At 37.0% G+C, this 23602-nt stretch overlaps 1 protein-coding gene across 5 annotated transcripts in view; it reads left to right on the forward strand.

Moving 5' to 3' along the window:
- LOC117236055 overlaps positions 1–23602 on the forward strand; it is a 395835-nt gene that overhangs the window by 166733 nt on the left and 205500 nt on the right. For all 5 annotated transcript variants that reach the window (XR_004493774.1, XM_033498666.1, XM_033498667.1 and 2 more), the window contains exons 2-3: positions 293–373; positions 5956–6178. Coding sequence is in view for 4 of the 5 variants with exons in the window: in XM_033498666.1 (XP_033354557.1) it covers positions 293–373; positions 5956–6178 (304 nt within the window). In the remaining variant the exon portion in view is untranslated. The remainder of the gene's footprint in view (positions 1–292; positions 374–5955; positions 6179–23602) is intronic.

The raw sequence follows: 23602 nt of genomic DNA on the forward strand, positions 1-23602 counted from the left end.
GATTCCGTGAAATTCAGTAACGAGACAGTTCTCGTCAAATTGCTTTAAAGCTTTGTACATTGTTTACAGATATTATAGTTTGTAATAATGTTTCTCTTATAGGGTTAGATACTATATTGTAAGTTAATCTGAAGTATGTGTGTGTGATGATAATATGGATACTTATATATACATATATATGCACTATTTGCTGGGCATCGACCTCCATAAAGGCAAACGTAAGATACAGCCTTCTTTATACGTTATTGGCTTCCGAATAGCAATCGAGCTAACGATAATTCTGTTTGCCTAGGGCTTCCAGCGTCCGCGGACCTGATTCGCCCCTGAGCTCGGATCTGGCGCTTGATAAGCCTCGTCCCATACCATCACCCAGGTAAGCTACTTTGCGATTGCAGCCTTTTTTCACCCTTTGAAAGCGAATGAAAAACCTCGACCTCGATTTCCCGCGTAATAAACATGGGTTAATTGGAAAACTTGGCCAAGCAGTGTCGAAGGACTCCGTTTCTCACGGTCGGGGCTGTTCATCTTTCTGAAGGGCTTCGACCTACATTAAGGAGAGGCTATGATGTATCTATATCAATCGGAACTGTGCTCTTAGTATATAATTCATGAAAGTAATTTGAAAGATTATGTTCGTAATCTATACATAATGTATTCCGTGTTCAGCCAGGTATGTTCATTTTCAAGAGAGCGCAATTCAGAAATAATACAAAAGTCATGTCCCAAGTGACTTCGATGCTATCGATAACATTTGTCGGATTAATTTACTACAATCATATTATCATTATGAATTATTATTCTCTGGAATACATAGGATGCAATTGAAAATTCGTATCGAACAACGGCGGAAGCTTCGTAATTGTATTAATTCAATTAGTTGAAAGGCAACTGGTTCTTTGCCGATTTAATATCATCGTATTTGCGTTCGAAGTGCTAATAAACCGTAGTTCCTGAAGCGTACTCAGGAAATTCTATTTTTAACCGTGCTGGTACATTTCATCCTCTACCCACCGAGATTCACCCCTCGACGAAGGCTTGACGTTCGATAAGCCTGGCAACAATAAACCATTCGCCGTGCACACTGAAACGCCTATTTTATTTCCTCGTCGACATGTGATATTTCGAGCCCTTGGCTCTGTCAACTACGGCGGAATCGAACCCCCGTGAACTCTTGTTCGCCACCTGATGAGAGAGAGAGAGAGAGAGAGAGAGAGATTCACCCTATCGCATTTCCCGGCTAAACCACTTATTATCAAGCATTCACGTAGCTTTCCTTTGTTTTCTCGCTCTTCTTCTCTTTTTCCTCGCTCATGTGTGTTTCGCTTTGCCCGTGAGCGCAGCGAGAGAGCAGTAAAAAAGAAAAAGAATATAGAAAGAAAGAAAAGGAAAATTCCATGGCGGGAATATGAAAACGACGAGACGCGAGAGACTCGAAAGCAGTCATAATTAGAGGGCAACTCGTTCCACCGTCTAATTAAAATATGTTGCTGGTTTTCAATAGCGTATGGATTATTCTGCGGAGAAAAAGAATAGTAAAACTTGTTTCGTAACTAGAGTCGCAATGTATTAGTTAAGTTTTAATATTGATTCTTATTTAAGGAAGTTTCTCTTTTTCATATAAAAGTTTGGAAATTTATTTGTGAAATTGAAGCGACGATAAGGAATTTTTTATTCAGATATGCATGTATAATTTAAAAATTTGTTTGTTATTAATGCATTTCATTTTTGTCGTGGGCAAAGTGAAACATACGTTAGAAAATCACTCTCTGCTGTAAATCTTATTCCAGACGATTAATGTTCGAAGTTTACCAAAATTGCTCAGTTTCGCTTGCAAATTTTGGTCGGCCAGTAGCCAGTTAACAATCCAATGGATCGTGTACGCCTGAGCATTACCCTCGAAATTCTCCTCGAAATATTTGCACGATCGTTTCGCGTGGTTGCATCGTTCGCATAACTTGCAGTGCTATTTGTGTTCATCAATTCAGCTGACCTAGTGCTAACAGGTCAGTTGTAAAATAGCTTCGTCGAATGTCAGTACGATATTGTAAATTGAAAAATTTCATTCTTCTTTGGAATATTAAAACGTCGTGCTGTTCTTTTTATCGAAAAATTTCTCAGCGCAAACATTTTTCATTGTATTCAAGCTATTATTAAATATTTCAGAAATTGGAACGTGACATAAATATTTGCTATTGGATGAACATTTCGATCAAATCTTGGCAGATATAAATGATTATTTGATTTCGAATAAACGAATATCATAAAAATACTCTTCATCTCGAGTAATAAAGGTAAAATTTATGGGATTTCTTCAACTTTTCGTGGCTCTATTACAATCTGAAATCGGCACTGCGCTTTATCGCGTTCAATTTCACGTCAGTTCAAATTCGATGGAAACTTTTACGATGATTCAGCGTAAATGATAAAAGGTCACTTTATACGCTTCTTAAAAACCAATATCCTTGGTGTATCTTTCTTTTTTTTTTTATTAAAACATAATAATGTGGTTTGTGTGCAGAGAGTGCTATTGGTTTTATGTTCTCTTGAAACATCCATGAATCCACGATAAACCGATTACTCATTCTCTCGTCCACGAAATTACGATTTCATGCTATGTCGGTGCACGGTTTTTCTGCTTTTTCAGATTTCCATAAATATTTCGTCTTCTCCTGTTATTGTGACTTTATTAATAAATCATTTCATAAATGCGCCTTTCAAATAACGTGAAATTCGATAATGGACTTTAATTTTCTTTGAAAGTATAGTATGTACATGTCGTGTACATGCTAGAGATATATCAATACATATTTTAATACGCTTAATAGCATAATGTCAAAGTCTCGGTCTGTCAGTTACTATTGTTGTCACAATAGCAAAACGTTTTTAATAGACGTAAGACGTAAGTTTCTATAGAGTGGCGTCCGATAAACGTGTGAAAATGGATGTGCTATTAGTCGATCTCTTTGTAATTGTATCAAAGTTGAGCCTTCGTAAGATTACTGTCGTTGATACGCAAATGCACTCCTCGCATAATCGGCGCCAAGCGTGAACGAATAATCAACCAAATGGCTTTGTCAGCGTTTAAGTTGCGTGGTTAAGTCGGTCAGTTTTCCGGTTGCTCAATAACCGCGCGTTGCATTGAAATGCATGTATAAAACTGGTGTAATGCATTACGTGATGTCAGAGTGTTCTACAATATATTACAATCGCATCCGTGAGAATTAGGCCGTCGTTCACTATTAAAAAGCTTTCCATAGGAAACGCTGGAAATAATTTAAAAATTAAATCGACAAGATTGGATTCGTTATTAAAAAAAATAAAAATAAAAATAGAAATAGAATGAACTTGATACTTAATAAAAAAGCAGCGGTGCATGTTTCATTTGACGACACATTGACACATAAGTGCTCACAACTTTAAACTTTTTCTCAGCTGCAATGCAATAGAGTGAAGTGCTAGTTACGTAACTCATGGAACAGGTCCAACTTGACCTCAATCTCTAAAATACACGAATTGGTACGCTTTACCTGATTAAAAAATGCGACTCTACTTAAGTTTGATGCCTTAACAAATTAACCTGTTACACAAGCTTAACCCGGAAAATTTAATATACGCATTCCCTGCTTCTTCTAGTCAAACTTTGAGTTTCCTTTTCTAGTGTGTTTTATGAGTATAAATTTATTAAAATGTTATAACAAAAATATGAAGTATAAAGAGGACGGTAACTTGAGATTTCTATGGTACAAGATGAGAATTGCTTAATAATCGCTTCTTCAAAATCTTCACCATTTGTTGTTAAAACAAGAATAACATGGTTATATAAGATGCATGAATTTATTGATTTTATTATTGTACAAATTTCATCCTGTCCCATTTCAATGGATAAATCGATTCTTTTTATTAGTTAACCACAAGTATAAATTCTTATTCAATATGGCTTACAAATAAGAATTTCAAAATTCCTTACAAATAAAAATCTAATGGATAAAATCAGTTGGTTTTCAAGAGTATTGTTTTCTTTATGTATCGCATTTTTATTATAATTTGTAAAAACTTCAAACGATTAATGTTCATACAACATCTTCTTATCTACAGGTACTTAAAGGACATGTTGAAATAACTTGGCCGTAAGAAATTTTTCGCTCTGTATAATAAATTCAATGCTGATTCACAATTCTTTGCGAAGCTGTGATTTCAATGAAATAAACAGGAAAATTAAATGAGTTCACTGACACGAGCGCAAATGCCAGTTACAAAAATGTTACGAAACCCGTTGCTAATGAAACTCATTCGCTCGCAAGAAAGACGTTATGCGTTAATTCAGTAAAGTATCGCGTGCATCGTCGCGCCGGCGCAACGTTAGACCCAAAGTTGCGAAACATTTTTACTCGGTCGAGCTCACGTTACAAAAGGCAGAAAAAGCGAGAATTGCGTATGCACTGTCCTTTTAGTCGTGATGTGCCGTGAGCGTCTGCCGTGAAAATTCAACTAGCGGTAATGTAATTTCCTCCCCGTAGTTTTTATCTCATCGACCAGAACGGCAGCGGTTTTAATCGTCGTCGCGACCGCATCAAGAAACCTTCCCCACGTAATCGGGGTTCTACGATCACTATATTGTCAACATCGTTTTTATTTTATATGAACTAATTCTGTTAATTAATTCTACCTACGTACACGGTCTCACGATAGTATTCTAAGTTTGTAGATACTATTTATTTATTTTTATATATTATGCGTATTCTACGGAACGTATTCCAAAATTTGATTAGCCTTGCTTTAAGATTGTCATGATTATATCGGTGAAGTTTAAAACCAATTTGGAGATACATTTAGAAATTACAAGATATTCAAATTCAAGTATAATATATCTTATAAAGATCATCAAAATGTTGAAATAGCTAACGATACACTATATTAATAAACCTTAATATTCAATGGGATCATATTTAACGCTTTACTATTACTTTGTTTTAAGATAACTATTCATACTGTATATTAGTTTTTTTATTAAATATACGTTTGCAATAAATATCTTGTAATTTCTGTATACATCTTTAGATTGATTTGAAAACCAGTGTAATAATGGCAGTCGTGTCGCAATACGATGCTAGTGAGCGACAAACAGGCACAATATATTCATAGAAGCTTTCTATAACAAGTGTTTAAATACTTTCGCGAGCTAGTGAATACGGTTTCCATATCACCAATGAATCGGATTGCTATTTTTCCCCATTACGCGTACGCAGTACGTAAAATCAATAATTGGATCGTTTTGCATTTCAAATTCCCGATTGATAATCGTATCGTCTACTATCTTCTATTTGGTTTCCAAAGCAAGTACTTCGCAAATTTTCATTTACCAATTTGAATTTCAACGAGCCTCGAGTCAGCTAGCGGTCAGATTTATTCCCTTAAATTGGCGATTCAATCCTGGTCGAATACTTTTAGAGCTGTTGGCGCATTTTCGCGGTTCGTTTACTCTCTACGAGGACAGAGACGAATGGAATATTAAATCATTGGAGATCATATGCGCGCAAAAGCGAACGTTCCGTTTTATCGGAAAACGGCAGGGAGAAGAATGCATCGCCGATGGACGATTAAACGCCAGTCGGTTTTTAATTTCGTTAGCCTGCAGTTTCATCGATAAATGTCCCGATTAAAAGCAGCTTTCACCTCGGCGCGATCAATTCGATTCGCCTCGAAATTCTCGCCGCGTACGAATTATCCGTATTCACGTGCAAATTTACAATATCTCTTGTTCGAATTGGTTGCTCATTCGCTCGTGATTCATTGTTCAGGCCACTCAGCTAACGATTTAAATTCCTCGTGAGGAGACTTTCACCGGAAACCTGCGGCTCCTTCTCTGGTATCAGCTCTCGTTCTAGAATTTAAGTTGAAAACTCCATCTGGATTTGCAACCCTCTAACAGTGGCGCGTCTTTACCGACTGTTGCAGACAAATTCACCCCCTGTACGGGGAGAAAGCCGGGCTCCTAGGCTACTGCGATCCGCTCGGTAACGCAGAGAATTTTCCACCAGCCCCGAACATCGTCGTCGAGGGTGGCAGAATCGAGTTTGTCCGCCCCTCGCAGGATGGCACCACGACACCCCGTAGGAACACCATGTCTCGTGGCTCGCAGACCTTCAACGACGAGTCCGAAAAGTCTGACCCTGCGAAGGTAAGTGGATCCTCATTCGTTTTCCATCGGTCGTTCAACTTGCACCCGCCCGTTTTTCACGCGACCGTTTGCTTAGACACTGTTTACACGACTCATTCGGACTGGGGAACTCGGCCAACCGAGTGAACCACGACGGTATTGGTTAGTACTTACGAAAACCACCACCGAATTTTTACTTCTTTCTAAAAGGGCAAACAAAAGGAAGATGACGGAATCTCGGTTAAATAAATAGAAGTTGGTTAGACTGTAGTGCACGTCCGCGTGTCTGTGAAACGGTTTCTTTGATTTGTCTTCGTATGTTACATGCTGCTCGAAATAAGCGAGGATCAGCTGTTTAAATGGCCTTTGTCGCTCGGTTAAGAGGCAAATATTTTAAGAGCTTCAAGAAGAGAAAAGAACTCGAGTTGTTTCGATGCATCGAAACAGTTTCTTTGCCCATACTACGTTAGTTTTAACTCTTTCCAGCTGAGCTTGTTATATTATTTATCGAAGGATAAGATAAGCCACGCACCTGGCACGCCACTGGTTATAATTGTTAAATTGAATAGAATAATGCAGCCTTTTGATGAATTTTTTGGCGAGATGCATATGAAGATTACGTTAGGATTTGACTTTTTTTTATTTTTATGTCGCCGCGTGATAATGTTCGTATTAACGTTAGCAATGCTAACAATTCGTTTAATGTTTAAAGTCCATTAGCCGCCAGCTCGTGAAAGGGTTGAATACTGTGTAATCTTTAATTGATGTCGCGACGGCGTTTCTTAATGCGGTCCAGTGCTGTTCGCAGCTTGACAAATCGCATTTCTTCGACCCACTCAACCATGAATTCAGTTAGCTGTGTTTTTGATGGGGTTGAAACGCGCGCTGATTTTTGTTGAACACCCTTAAACCCTTCATGTTGTATTCATTAGACGTAACCATAATGGAATAAGTCGTAACGTGTGAAAATACTGTAACCATCGTCTAACGACAGCTTACCAACGCGTCTGAAATCAACGTAGTTTGTTAGTTTCTAGTCGAAATATCGCATTAAATCCTTCTGTCCTTTCTTTCATTATTAATGTTCTTTTAATTTCCAACTGACAACGCACGATAATTATATTACGCTTTCTACGTCTTAAAAAAAAAGCGGTATATTCATTAAATTTAAAATTCCTTCTCCGCTCCTTGATTATATGCTTCTACGTTTTCTCTTCTTTTCTTTCGTTCCCACTGTAAGCATCATATAGCTGCGTATTTAGAATTATGAGCCATAATTTTCCTCTCGTCAGAAATGAGACATAATTTCTCTCTCACCAGAAGTTAGTCATAAAATTAGAAATGAGTAATGGGTATAACGTTTGCACTTATCTGTCATATTATGGGAATCTTATACTAAAAGAAACGACCAATATTTTATAAAATCGTAATTAACAGAAAAGCGATGCTATCTCATATTCCATTCGATAAGAAAGTATGAAAATTCACACGATAATAGTTCGGACGGATCGGACGCGTGATTTAACCCTCAAATTGCGCTGAGATTTCATTAATTGGCTATATAACTTTTCCAACTGACTTCATTCCAGCGCCACCATTTAGCTTCGTTCGAAAAACAGTCACGTTTAATCAAATGATCTTGGAAACGTTGTCGCGGCCGCCGCAATTCGACTGGAAATTTTCACCCTGTTCTTTCTCGCCGTTCGAACGTCACTCGAATCGGGGGAAAAGTGCGCGCAGATTCCTGCCGAACCCTTTAACCCTTCATGTTGTATTCATTAGACGTAATTGATTTTCTCGATAGGGCGTAGCGCAGGATTTCCATATTAAATTGGAGCGAGCAGCAGGCGACAGCGAACGTTCGCACCCGCTCGCGTCGATACGCGGCGATTATTCCGAAATTAACGACGTTTCGCGGCGTGTCGCGTTTTCGTCGCCGGCAATTCTAACGACTTATCGCTTTGCCCGTGCCCGTTTCTTCGTTTCTACGGTATTTAGGGTCGATTATGGCTAAAGCGAAGTCCCATTGTCGAATTCGTGTGAAAACTCTTTCTGGCGCTGTTAACTTTCTGCCATAGATGAAGCCTAGAAACCTATAATTGTGTACATAATTGTAAAAAAAGTAAAGTTGGAAATTCACACGATGTATATTTTCGCTGGAACATTTGGAACGTGTTAGGATTTAAAAAAAAATAATGATTTCATTAAGGAAATAAATATTTCGTTCGTAGCATTCTGTTATTATGTCGAAGCTATAGTTAATTATTTGAAGAGCACACGGAATAAACATGACAAATCCACTTTTGATATAGTTAGAGAACCAGATTCTTCAATTGGGTCAATTTTAACGAACTTAAGTCGACCTGGTCTCAAACGTATAATGTAAATTTATCGACATTTGTCTGATGTCATTCGTGTGACCTACTTAGAAGCCACATTAATCGACTGTATAAATTGAAAAATACAGAAAAACGATGATGTTGATATAAACATTGTTTTTTAAATTTACCTTAGAATTCACTATTATTTATGACATTTTCTCGTAATGAACGAGCCATCCATGTTTTTGATAATCGAATATTAATCTTATACTTATGCAACGAAGTTAAGAAATTCAGAAAAAGTTAATCATTTTGACTTCTGAGAAGCTCATATATTATGCTTTCAAATAAGCGACAGCCTTAATAGACCGTACATTCCACCTAATCGCCCAGAAACAATTTACAACGTTAGTTGCCTCTTTACGTTATTGATTCACGTTAGGTAATGCGGAAAAACAGCTTTAGATACGGTTGAAAGTATGATGAAATCCCTTTTACAGCATGTTCGTTCGACCTTTAGCAGGCCCAGGGACACGTTTTCTGACAAAGTACATATTAAACTTCTTCGAGGTGTCGTCACAGGGCATTTGCATGCGATTAATCAGTCGACTTTCTTCGCCACACTCGCTCAACTGGACGCTCTTTCTTCGAATTCTTTCTTTTATTATTAACACTACGATAGGGAAAATTAGGGGAACCTAGAATACTTTGGCACTGTCCTCTCTCTATATCAAACTAAGTGCAATTTCGTTTGATGCCATTGACGGGGTGCCTTTTAATTAAAGGGTGGTTGGACAAAAATTTAATTTCGGGATATTTAGAAGCTACCAGCTGCGATGTTATTAAGTTCCACGTACGACCATATTAAAAGAGCTATCCATGTTTTTCGTGGTTATTATGGTAGTTGTATCTACTTTAGTGACGTTCCTCAATTTCGATTATTTGATTCCAGTCTTTTTTTTTTTTTTTTTTTAAGCAAGAAAAGATTAATTAGCGTTATCAGCTTCTTTGATTGATCTCTTGTTTTCATGATACGATAATGCTCGTAAAAATGATCCTAACTTACTGAACTGTATAATTATTCAGATTATTAATTCATTCTTGATTCCGTTTCGTTGTAGCTTAATGTGGATACGAACATAATTAGGACGACTGGTCAAGTATTTGGTATAAATTCGTATTCATATAATCCGCCGAAATAATTCGTTTCTTTCACGCGAGCAATCAGTTCTTTGATCGACTTCAACGAAAACCTCTACAGAGCGGAATCCAACGGTCGCGTACAATGCTCTTTCAATTCGTCTACACGTAGGATCCCATGGAAATTCGTGATGGAAATGAGTGCATTACGACGGCGGCGAAAGACTTTTTACGCGGTTTCCACGTAGCCTAGCCGGCTGGAAATATTCGAAGGTTTTTTGCGGCCGAGCGAATTAATTTTAATTACGAACACTCCGCGGCTCGCGGTCAAATAAAAGGGTAATAAAATATAGGGATAAAATAGTGGCGCAACTGAAATTCATGCGTCCGTGGAATACTTTCGGTTTACTTTTATATTATTTCGTAATTACCGCCGCCTCCATTAACTCGAATTTCGACCAACTCTCGCCAACACTCGTGCAATTATACCGAATAATCCTTTGCACTCTGTGTGTCTATTTCATGTATTTCATGTATCTTTTTATTTAATCCGGTCACAGTGTGATACGTTATAAGATATTGCAAGATTTTTCAAATTTAATATCCTTCTCTTACTATATCGCACGATTCTAAACGAATTTACATCAAAATCCGTGGTTTAGTGATACAATAGAGTTTTCTGATTCGAATAACACTTTCCCCTTGTGTGATTAATCGTACATCATAAAATACACTTGAAAGTAGAAAGAAACGAATTTATACAAATTATAAAACGTACATTTTGAGAAGTAAAATAAATAACTAGTAATTACTCGTGTGCAAATTCAACTGGTACACCTAATGAAAATGTCAATTTAAGATTGCAAATAAGGGTTAAACAAGGTTGTGGAAGGAATGAATAATTTGGTGGAGCAAAGTGGAGGCCTTTGGACGCGATGCGTATTGACGTGTCTAGCGGTTTGGTGGCACGCGCGTGTGTGCCGCCGTTACGAATAATAATTAATCGCGGTAGGAGAGTTGATTAAGGTCCTATTCATCGAGTGGGGACGTTATAAATCACAGTGGACAGTACTTTGATTGTTCCTATGCGAGCTCTACACAGCACGCGTTGCGTAGTTGCGCAAGTGAAATTTCGTGACGTAGCTTTTGTCGAACAGCTGTTCGGCGACTTTTCGGCTCTATATAAACTGGAGAAAGCGTGCGAACATGAGCTCCAAGCTAACGACTTTTGTATTTTTAAAAGAAGATTAGGCACTATTTCGTTTTATTATATGTCAAATTTGTGACCTTTTTTAAATCGTAGCGTGATACCTCTTGACGAGAAGAATTAAAAAATAGTAATATTCTAAAGCGAAGAAATTAAAATAATTATACGTATATACATTTTTGGATGATTTTTACTTCGAGAACTATATTTTTAAGCGAGAAATTAAGGTTGAACAAAATGACGGATTCGTTGAGTAATTCTCTTTTTTACGATGAATAATCCCACCGAGTGATTTTGGTTGGAAAATACGAGTGATACATGTTAAAAGGGAAGGGACGAGTTATTATATTTATAGACGGTTTAATTTCCTAAATGCAAGTGTCCATTTCGCGAAACAGAGACCGATGTTTTTCGCGAAAATGTTTTCAGGAAATTAAATAAACTGAAACGCGAACATTGGAAGGAAACACACGAGCCGGTTCAATAACGATAAAATCTTTTCGGTGAATCGGTACAAATTGACGTTGGTATCTGACACTGGTATCTAGGTACCGTTTGGCCAATCGACCAGCTACGAAACACCCAGTCGAGCTTGCAGCCCCAGGAACAGGCTAAAAAAGATTTTAATAGCTCTTCTAATTTATGTTAATTTTCGGCCTGAAACTTTTTACCTCGTTCAATTCAATTAGTTCCGCTCTTTGATTACTGTAATTAACATATTCTACGAGCGTTCAGGTTTCCTCGGGGAGGATTCATGAAAATGTACCCATGGCATGGTGGATTTTCGACACAGCCCCAACGTTTCCATGTTTATTGAAATTTCTTCCTGTAAAATTTAAACCTGTAGTTTTTATGCCAACATTGTAGCCCCCATATGGATCTCTCAAAAGCCAAACTCCTTTTATCAATTTCTCAGTTTCATTACATAATCGTAAGATTAATGTTCATTTCTTAAAACAAATCACTTACCTCCATGAATTCATTTATCACTAGAAAATGACACAAGTAATAGTAAATTACAAGGTAAATATAGAATATAAAAAGCAGCGTTTGCGACATCATTACCATGCAGCTGACAAATATGCCTTCTAAACGACTTATATATGTACAAATCTATGAGCAAATATTATAAAAACCACAACCTCCGTGAAAGTATTTTGTTGAAGGAATTAAATAATTTTTCACTAAATGAATTTTCGAAAATTAATCTTCCAAAGTTATCTTGTCGAATTTTCAATTAGACTTTGCAACAAAATTGATTTCAAGAAACAGATGTTTCGTTAAACAGGTTTGTCTGTGTTTAAGACATCGTTCTATTTAAAGTTTTAGCTTGTACCACGAGAAATCTTCATAACGTAACTTAAATATCACAAATCCCTTAGTTACATAAATAGATTCATTAAAAAAAATCAAGTACAATTCTATGATATCCAAAATGTCTATATTCACAGTATCAAATCATGTAATTATAGAGCAGTGGTTTTTTTTCACAGTGGATAGTCCGTTTTATCCAGTTTACCGAAAACTTGATCGAAGTTACCATCGACCGGAAACGAAATTAGCAGGGTATGGTTGGCGGTGATTCGATGGGATCGACGGGTCACGTCGAAAGAATTCGAGATAAAGTTCGCGCAATCGAGTACGGAAGTTTTCCAGGCACTGAGAAGTGGTTCTTCTACTTCTGCAACGAAGAAACAGGCATAACTGATTGCCGATGCAACTTTTCTCGGTGGTTCTTTGTTTCGTGGTGTTAACAAGAAAAATGTGTAGAAGTAAAATGTTCGTAACATCGTTGAAGGCACAATAAAGGCGTAACGTGACTTACATGTTTCCTCGCGCGAAACTGCAGAGCTGTTCCGGCTGCAGCAACGAGGAAAATAACGAGTGATCAAAGCGAAACGATCCATAGAGCGTGTCAGCTATTAAACAGAAGCCTGGTTCCTTCCTTGAGAGAAATTTTGTTTATTTATGACGAACCATTGGCAGAAGTAACCGCTTCGTTTACGGGCGAAATAGAAGAGTTTCGTTTATACCTTGCGATATTTTGTAATAGTTTTAATCGATACATTTTCTAGAAAGTGTTTTATAGCATCACGGCGCAGGCAAATATTTTGTTGATTGGTGGAATAATTAAATAGGACGAGTAATTATTTTGAGTAATTCAAATATGACGTGATAAATACATCAGAATACGTTGATTGAATGAGTGTAATTAACCTGTTGACCGGGGAAGACGAGTTAATTTCTCGCTGAAAATTACCAATTTATTGGATACAATAATTTATTTATCGCCTATCTTCTTACGTGTCGTTTCATTTCTCTTAGAAATAACTTACGTTGTATTTATACTTCAAGGATTTATTACAAGATTACATCTTGAGGATCGAAGTTTCTATAATCGTGCGATTATAGACATTTTCAATTGAGGGATGTCTCGAATAACAAGTTGAAACTGACGTATCTTTTCTACAGGTAGTTTCAGAAAAGGTATTCGAAAATTAGGTTAGGACAAATTCTCACCCACAAAGAGGTCATAGTAACCAGGATCTGATAATATCCGGATATCCCGGGTAAAACTGTCCATATCTGGGTGACGTTGACCCTAGTTGTAGGTTATCTGTGGCGTCATTAATCGAAAGGATTTCCCTCGGACTTATCCATTGTTATCGCGAGACGTATAAAATTTTAAAAGGCTCAGAGTAGACGCGAACAGAGAGAGCAAGGAATAAGTACCAACATAAAGATATGGCACGTGACAAATTGCTGTTGTTGGGTGCTTCAGATTTCGTGAAAGATATTCGTTTCTTTACGACCTCTTCAAATTCGATCGTCTATTCTTTGTTAATATACCTACCTTACATTTCTACTTGATTATCGATACTACTTGATAAATTACAGCCTTGAAACTTCTGCAACTAATTATAATGAAACAAATCTAAGATGAATTATTTCTATGTGAAAAATATTGTGACCAGTATGGAAAATAATTATTAAAATTTCCTAGTAAAAGCACTGCAGAGTATACAAATTTTCCAACAAACATTTGCTATTAATATTTCTTGTTAATCTCGCGATCGTGAGTGATCGTTGTGCTAAAAATTATATGTCATAATAGCGTGAAATAATTTCCTCTGTTTCTCAAAGCCCTCACATTTGGCAAAGTTAAGTCGAACAGAATAGTTTAACGATAGAATAGAATTGGTGGAAACGAGGAGCAATTTGCCCTCGGAAATTTGGACGAATTCTCTTCCTGATGGACACTCTCATATTGTGTTCCGGATAGGAGAAAACGTAGCTTGAACGACGGGAGCAATAATCGCTGTCGATACGATTGCATCCCCGTGTCAAAGTTCTATGGCTAAGTGCTGCTGTCTGTTTCGATGTCGAAGATACTTGACATGGGGGATATTGTACAATAGCACGGAATTATCGTCGTTTCTGTTTAAATCGCACGTAATTTTCAGTATATCAGGGAGTGGTGTGTCCAGGTATTGGAATATAACAATGAAACATTCGTCTCTTTAATTAAACACGGTAAATCCTTTGTTCTGTTAACGTACTACAAAACAATTCAGTGTATTATACCTTTAACCAGTTAGTTGTTTTTGACGAGTATACTCATCATCGCTTACTTTTGGCGACATATTTTACACACACACTTCTCAAAATTTTCAAAGAGGTCGCAACAGCCAACTGGTCAACAGCTGGAAAAATCGTCTATCGAAATATGATTTTCATTTCTGGAAGATATACGTGGAACGGTTTGGAATTCTTTTACGTCATAAAAGTAGAATTTACATTTGTGTTTTAAAGTTCTGCTTCTTGCAACAATTTTATCAATATATACGTTATCTAATTATTAGACTGCGGCTGTTTATGCATTTATGGGGAATTTATACGCGCAAAAATACACAGGATGTATTTAATATGTAAAGTATACGTAACAGTAGTTAGAAGATGTGGCAAACATGAATTTAGATTCTATGTTGTCAGTTGTATATATATAAATATATCTTGTTTGTATAATAAAGTTTGTATAAAATTGAACAAATCTACTCATTATCAATTGCAAAAGAACTAAATTCGTTTGTCTCGATAAATCCAGTTTCATAAAGCTAGCGATCCTTTCCACTTTTTCAGTAATTTCTTTTGCGTCCCATTAAACATCAACGATAAAATCTAAGAGCCGCTGGCGATCGTTATTTTTAGAAGCAAAGCAACGATATACACATGCTCAACGAATCAGTTTCATCGAGTTATTTCATTCGCGATCGTATTTAGTGGTTCTCGCTGAAGAAATCGACGTACGTGCTTGTGACCTCAGGAACTCGTACACCGATCCTCAACATGAATGGCGGACGAATTTATGAATGAGGAGGTTGCACGAGCGGTACGTGTTCTTGCTAATTAGGAGCCCCTCAAGGTTCAGTACACGGTCAGCCGAGGAGAAAGTTTCAAAGCGGCGGCCTATTGTTATTGCAATTAGCGTGGCCTGCCACTCGTCCGCTGGTTTCCTTTGGTACCGTCTGCGATATTTTCCGCGACGATATTGTACCGCGAAGACGTCGCTTTTGTACCGTTAAGTAGGTACCACAAGGTTAATTAAAAACTTGAAGGAAAAACAATCGTGAATCGTTTCTTTAGTGATCTGAAGGATTACCGGGGAAAGAATTAGTTTTAAATGGCTAGGATGAAATAAAAAATTATTCATTATGGAATTAATTTTTCTATGAAGGATACTTCGGAGCAAAGTACAGTCGAGAATGTTATCAACATTTTAAAGTAGAGGAAACTATTCAACAAAGTAATATAATACGATATTGTATGCTAGTTTAAACTTTATCTGAGTTTTCGTCGTAAATAATTGATGTTAATAATCAAGAAGATTATGTGATATAATTCTCTCTCAGAACTCCCAGAGCTCCCAATCTCTCACTATGCTCGCCAAGCTCTCACCGTCAGAACAGCATTTAACTTTAATAATATCTAACGTCTTTAAAATCCTTTATTCGTCTTTTCTTCGTTCTTAACTTGAATCTCGTTAAGATCATATATACTTCATGGAAAGAATTCAACATAAGCTTTTGCGCTTCGTTACCCGTAAAATTCAAAAGCTAATCTCGAGAACTTACTATGATTATGGCGCAGTTCTAAGTTCACTCGGACTTCCTATCGTTCAATGACCTATGCTTATATCCGACTCGTCATTTCTTTCCAAAATTCTGAATTACCATCTTGAATGCCCTGACATCCTCAGTTTAGTTCAGTTTAATGGCCCGCTTAGGGCCCTCAGCAGGCACTCATTATTCCATGTATCTCCATGTCGAGCCAACGTTACTGTTAATGATTGTATTAACTCGTATGTGTAGTCAGGCCAGCTCGTATACTCATCGGCTTGACCTTTTTGGCTGTTCTCTTCGCTGTTTTATAAATCGTGTACAGTTTACGTCACGCGATATATCTTAGCGCTGTTTTCACGTCTTGTTATGCATATTATTTATTCATCTTTAACTGTATTGACTTTTTCAAACGGTGGTACCTGTTAAAATAAATAAATGATGGTCATCAATACTACGATATCAATGTGAAATATGAACTATATTAGTAAAAGCGTAAACAAGTTGCTATTCTCATAAAATATATGTACTATTGAGATATGTATAATTTTGTGTGCTAGACTAGATTAGCCGCGTAGTAGTGACACACGTATGTGAATATGAGTGTATGAAAGTATGTGTGTGTACAGCGTCTCGAAAAACAGATGAATGTAACTGGTCCGTTGGCAGTGTCATGTGGAAGATGGTGAGACAAAGAGAGTGTTGAGACGCGTGCAAATGTATTTCGACGAAGATCCTGGAAATCGTTTATTAAATAAATCTAAAACTATTTTAATATGAATTCCAAGTGTAACCTTAATGTTCCTTTACTTTTATTTCGGCAATTATGATCCACAATTCTCAACATGTACATAAAATATACGTGCATTATACGTATACTGAGAATGCAATAATATATCAGCGCTATGAGTAAAAAATACAAAATTTATGTAACATTCGTCATATGAGAAGAGGAATGGAGGAAGAAATCGTTAGACGTATTTTTGTTCAATTTGTACAGTTTGAAAACTTCCAAAGAAGTCAATCGAAGGGTTCGAATAAATGGCGAAACGTGTACGGGATGTATCTTCCCTCGGAGTGTCTGTTTAAAGCTATAGAGAGTGAAAAATTGGTGAAACGCGTCGGTATTTGCGGAATTCCTGGCGGGACGAAAATATTGCCTGAAATCTCACGGCTCAGGGCGTTGCAACTTTTGAACACTCGCTTTGACGTTCCATTGGTTTTCGATCTTATCGTCGTGGTAGAAAAATAGTTCTAGCAGATTAAATGGCGGATCATCGACTGGGCCGATAGTTTCGTCGTTAATTAAGGGTTTGTGATAAGTCGCGAATAAAACCATGGCGATTATACGAGCGTGCGTTGCGCGTTAATTAACGTGTACAATGCGGTTGCACGAGGTTCGCGAGAAAAAAGCTTGGCACGCGCACCTTTACCGGAGTTTAATTGATCGGAGGATCACGCGTATCGCTGCTGCTAATTAGAAATAATTACACCAGTGATACGCAGGTGCATCTCCACTGATAGGGGACTATTTTAGGGCCGGCAAGGATTTTTACATCACCATCAATTTTTTGTTCTAAACGGTTATCAACCAGGACACTGTATAATTCTTTCGTGGTTCAAAACCCTCGAAACTATCAGGTAGATAATGATTTGTACAAATAATATACAAAGATATTGTGACGACGTGAATTTATTTTTATTTAGCTATCATAATAGTAATCGAATGCAGCTTATTTAAACTTTATGCCTTCTGCAATTGATATGATTTCATATTTTTTCGGTTCAAAATTTCCTCGAATTTGAATTCCTGGCGAAACCGATACTCTTTTGGAGAAAGGGAATAAACGTCCGGGTTTCAGGAGTTTCGATATCTTGCAAAATTTCGGATTCGAGTTTTACGAACGTAAAAAACAGGTTTTGCTTCACTTATTAACCCTTCAACTCTCGTAATATCGATTTAAAAAAATTAAAGACGGTGAAGAGAAACGATACCTTGGGAAATTTTCCAAATTCAATAAAACTCGTAAATTTCAACAAAAAAGATTGGAAAATACGAACCAATTGCATAGAAAACGAAACGTAGAATCTGCGGTAAACTAACTGTAACTTGAAGATTAAAAATTTGGGTATAAATATCACAGAAATCATTGCTCTATCTGAAATTATTTCACGACGTTTACAAGGGAAAGATCTAAGAGAAACATTTTTGCTGGAATTGCGAGAGTAACCGTTTCATTACCGGTTGACACGTTAACTCAGCACTCACGAGCGCTACCTGAACTCTAGGAATGTTATCTTCAGCCGACGACACTTGCCCCGGTACTCCTGGTTATCTCTGTCCCATTATCGACCAGCCAGTGGCTATTTTGCAAACGAAAGACGTACCCGATAATCTCGCTTGCGATAATCAGTGTGCGTGTTGCGTCTAGCGAAGCTCGTTGCTCCATTTCAGATCGAAGCGAAGATTAAATTAAGCCGAGCCTACCACTTTCCCTTTTCCCTCGATCGTATCGACTGGATTTTAATTAGGTTTTAACGCTACGACTCAGTGATGGCGATTTCTTCGTTTCTTTATTAAGGAAACTTATATATTCACGATATAAATGTAGCGATAGAGGTAACACGGTTCGTGTTATTGTAGTTTTATATACCGAATTCTCTTCGTATAAAATTTTGTAAATTCTGAATTCGTAAAAATTTCTTTAGAACAGAGACATCTTTAGTCCTTTCTTTCATTTTTAAACACGAAAGCGTTTTCAAAAAGCTTCAATTTGGAATTGCGAACGTAAATATATCATATTTTGGAATAATCTCAGGTAAAGTGTTGTAGGATTTTTCTTCAGACAGTTACAGTAGTTTATGGATGGACAATTTTTCGGTGAAAAATGTAGAGATCCTTAGATTCTATGGACGAGTGTTATATATATGCTTTATTTGAATAAAAACTACCTTTCTGTAAGATGCACAACACGTTTGTGAGTGACTAGCACAAATTAGAAAATCATCGCTAAATAAATCAACAAGTAAAAGAGGAGGAATTGAAACGGAAAAGCTACTAGAATAGACAAAAAAGTGAAGAGGAATAAAATTTTCCCCAATATGCAAATATCGAAAAATTGAATGCAGAGAGGTATTAGGCGCCTAACGAAGCACGCGGAGAGCGATGATACGCAGAGCACGACCTCCTAAATTTAATTATGGCGCCTCTAGTAATTAGTGAGATATGTCCGTACGCGAAGGACACGCGAACATCGAGCCTCGTATCGTTTTCCACGTGAAATATGGCAGACACGGCCTTGATGGGAGCACTGTCATGGACTTCAAAGGATGCCGCGCCGACGACCAAATCGCTTGTTTGCCGAAAACGATAGGCACACAGCGATCCACATGTAGCTTCCACCCTGGCGAGGGTGGAATACCCGCCACGTTGCACGGCAAACGTAATTTCGCTAATAAATGGTTAAATCATGGTGTTAACCGTCGTGGCATGAATTTGAAACGAGTGACGAAACTTCCCGCCGGAACGCAAATGGATCCATTTCCGCCTTTTCTACGATGAAACTCCGTTTTAGATGCAATGAAATGGAGTTTGTGATTGGGGTCGATCGGTGGAAACAAAAGTTGCCGCAATAAGAATATCGAGATATGTACATTTCTCTGTTATGGATTGTTCTGAAGATTCGCAGTGAAAGTTAAGGGAGGTTTAACTATTGTTGAGAATCTTTTATGAGCTTCTAGCATATAAAGAAATGTTAGAAGAAATTCTGGTCCTAGTTTGATGCTAAAGGGAATTAGGAAAAAACGTTTAAAACTCGTTGAAGAAAAATAGGCTTTTCTTTTTAATGAGACAGGTTTGAATTTCATGCATGAAGAACAAGAAAGGAATTTTACGTCTTAGCTGATACGTTCAACTCTACCTGTGGCATTCATCTAATATAGAATAACCTTATTTTAAGTAGAAATTTTGTAAATCTGTAAAAATTATGCGTTATTATACGTTACCAAAAAAGACGAAAAACTTTCTAGAAGGTAAAACCCATTTTTTGACAATCTAATACATATATCAACGAGCTTACATGATCGCATAATTTGAAAGAAACTTATTCGGCTACTTAATAATCATACGCGTTTGTGAAGGCAAATAATAAATCATCAAGCACTTCCTCGCATTTACAATACGTCGTTGAGGCGATTTCAGCTACTTGGCAGCAGCTGTGCTTATGTTGATCGTGATGGAAAAGTTAGCACACAGTTGCACGGTGGACCCTTTGAAGTCCGTGGCGATAGTCATGAATCCACGTCGCGCAGGGACATATCGGCAAACGTACACGTGTACGAGGCCGATGCAATTCGATTGATTAGCCTAATTACTCGTCGTTCTATCGCTATTCCTGTCGCAAGCAGCGCCGCGGGGAACTCGGACGAATACATTGGCTCACCCTCCTGCAGAGTTTCACGTTCGAATTTGCATCGAATCGCATGAAATGGATGCTTGAACATCGACCGGTGTCCTGAAGCTGTCAGTGTTCATTTAAGACGATCGTTTCGGGATCCAGCTCTTTAATCGTCGAATCAAACTAGGACCTGTTATGAAAGAAATGGTCTTGAAGGAATACGTAACCTGAATTTAGAAATTCGTAGCTCGGAGAGACAGAATTTTCAAGGGAAACGGGTGTCGAAAGTTTTTCGAGAAAAAAAAACGAGCTTTTCGATTCGCTGGAAGTGTTCTTGGTTTCGAGACTAACTTTGGTAAAATAAGTTTAGCGGAATCCGAGAGTGTTTATGAAAGTTTAATAACTCGAGAGTGGGTGTTCCAGAGGTGCACTTTTATATTTTTCACATTCTATGAAATATTACGTTATCTCATAAATAATGCGGTTTTCTACCTATGTACGCGATGGACAATATGTAACTGACTAATTTCAAGGTTTCGCCATTCTGAAACGACGCATCATCTTTTGTTCCAATTTAGGAATTGTTTTATGGATCCACAGCAAAATAATCATGGAGCGTTATACATTCCAGGAGCGAGAAAAAATTGTTAGAGCATTTTGTCAAAGAAATTCACCGATGATGGCGACCTTACACGAATTAAGTCAAGCTATCGATATCGTCGTTTTGGCGATATCATCTGACTACATAGATCGTCTGATTTAACTGCACCGTACTTCTTCTTATGGGCTTTTCTTAATAGTAAAGCACATGTCGATAAACCAAACGCAATTAAGTAGTTGAAAGAATTTTCCACCTGAAAATGTAATGAATGTTTCGACAGTGACTAGAGGCGGACATCTTTCTGATATTCCATACACAATTTCCAAGTAGTAACAAATGACTTATATTAAAGCGACTGTTGTTTCTTGTTTTATTTGAAAGTTATTAACAATGAGAATCAGTCAGTTATATATTGGTCATTGTATATTAGGTGAAGATATACCAAGACAAAGAGGGGAGGAAGATGATAAGTCACATTTTCTATTTTTTAAAGGGAACAGTTTTAAAACTCAACATATTATCAAATAGGAAGTTGCATGTTAAGGAGATTCTAAAATTATCTTTTTATTTCATTTTAGAGTTGAACGCGTGTTTCTTTATCCTCTTCAACATTTTCAAAACATTACAAGTCATTATTTTTTTTAAACAGATCCCTGTCGTTTATATGATTCAGATACCAGGATACATAACTCAAAGTTATTTTAATTCGCTATATTCTAGAGTCGATTGTCGTGAACAAATTTATTCGTAACTCGTCCAGATTGCAAAACACGACCGATAATTCTACGAATTAATTCGCGATGTTACAGAATCTCGTCGGAGAGATTCGATTTGCTCAGAGGTTTTTAATCGCGACATCAGACCGGATTCGCTCGAATTAATCGAGAAAATTTATGGACACTGGTCGAGAACAGGTTACTTCAACTCGGAACAAGACTGTGCGCGGATAAATTTTCCTTTCGAGAGACATTCACGGCTGTTCCGTCGCAGTAACTTCATTATGAATTTTGATTCTCTACGGTTCAGTTGCTCCGACTAATAAATAATCCGCGTACGAAGTTAATCGATAAAATATCGATTCGTCGAAGCTTTATGATCTTTGTTCGACCAGCTTCTGTTTATTATACTTCTACGATTAATGATAATCCGTATGAATAATTTTCGAAAAGCGATCTATGAGGAAATTGTAAATCAAGTTTCAGTTCTTTAAAAAACAATTTTTCGTTTAAACTTTTCTAAGATAATTAAACTCGTACGGTGTTCAGTCTATCAGATAGACAGAAATGTTCAGAAATCTACAAAAGGTGCTACTAGAAATTATAGATAAACTGCTATTTGTTATAATAACTCACAATACGTCATTTCCAAGTTACAACAATAATAACAATTCTTAGAGTTTCATGGACCGCACTTACCAGTTTTGGATTAAATACTACGAATTAGAAGATCTCTCACTAGAAATGCTGAAGAACGAAATTCTGAATAGAAATGGGAATTTCTAATGAACATTTAAACCTCAAGAATATTTAATTCGAAGATTTGTAGGCATTGTAAAGTAAACATTTGAATTTTAAACCAAGTGACTAATTTCTGAAGGATTTAGGTTGCTATTTAGGATTTTCGATGAACATGACTAAAGGTATCCTATACATGTTTTGTATAATTCATCTGGATTCTCTAAAATATATGTTGCATTTATCATATCATTTTCTTCGTTATGTAGGAGTTAAATAAAATAACACTTTCTTCTATCTTCTCCGATTACCTAAACTCCCTTAAGTTAAAAAAGAAAATAGAGTAACACAACTTGAAAATATCTTTCAACGACCTCTGAACGACGATGTAAATTTTCTTATTTATGATTCATATATTTTTCCTGCAATATTTAATTCCTGATACGATACATTAGTACGTTGATCTTGTTCATTTTTTAAACGTGTTAGGAGCATACCTAAATCTTTAATGCGAAAGATCGTAGATATATTATCTTGGGAAGAAGGACTTCGAGTGCGTTCTGTGGCAGACAATTAGATTCGCAAATGCTTCCTGCTGCGACTCGATCCTGGCCCTCGGGTCTGGTACATATGCAGTCGATTGTATGAGAGCAATTGCCTCAGGTCGCACAGGTGGTTGGCTAATAATAGCTCGTGTGTGTACGGGTACGCGTGCGGGCACAATCTAGTGCAGTGGTGCACAAATTTTTTATCGGTTAAAGTGCATATTCCAGCCAGGGGCTCTTAACTTGCTCGTAGGAAAAATAGTCGAGCTATTAACCTCGGTACTAAACCATTTTCATTGATCTTATTATACCGCGGGAGGAAATTAAAATTATACGTATAAGTACATAATATCGCTAAAGAATTTAAAAAGCGAAAAGAATATACGTTGAAACGTGGCGATACTACAAATTCTAGCACTTTATGTCCATAAAAGTTAACTTTTTTTCAAGAAGTATGAAACTAATGATACAGTAATTTACGACCAACTGGATATTTCAGTAAATTCATATTTTTATCCTTATCGTTATTAATATCAATATCTTTATTTCTCAAGTATTTCGATTACATGTATATTTAATGGAACTTAGGTATACAATTATTATAACGACTACTATATTCTGACCATTTTACATATTTTTCCGTATTATGTGTATCCTGTGCAT

This window comes from Bombus vosnesenskii, unplaced genomic scaffold (genome assembly GCF_011952255.1).
Source record: "Bombus vosnesenskii isolate JDL3184/JDL3185 unplaced genomic scaffold, Bvos_JDL3184-5_v1.1 scf7180000013339, whole genome shotgun sequence".
NCBI lineage: Eukaryota > Metazoa > Arthropoda > Insecta > Hymenoptera > Apidae > Bombus > Bombus vosnesenskii.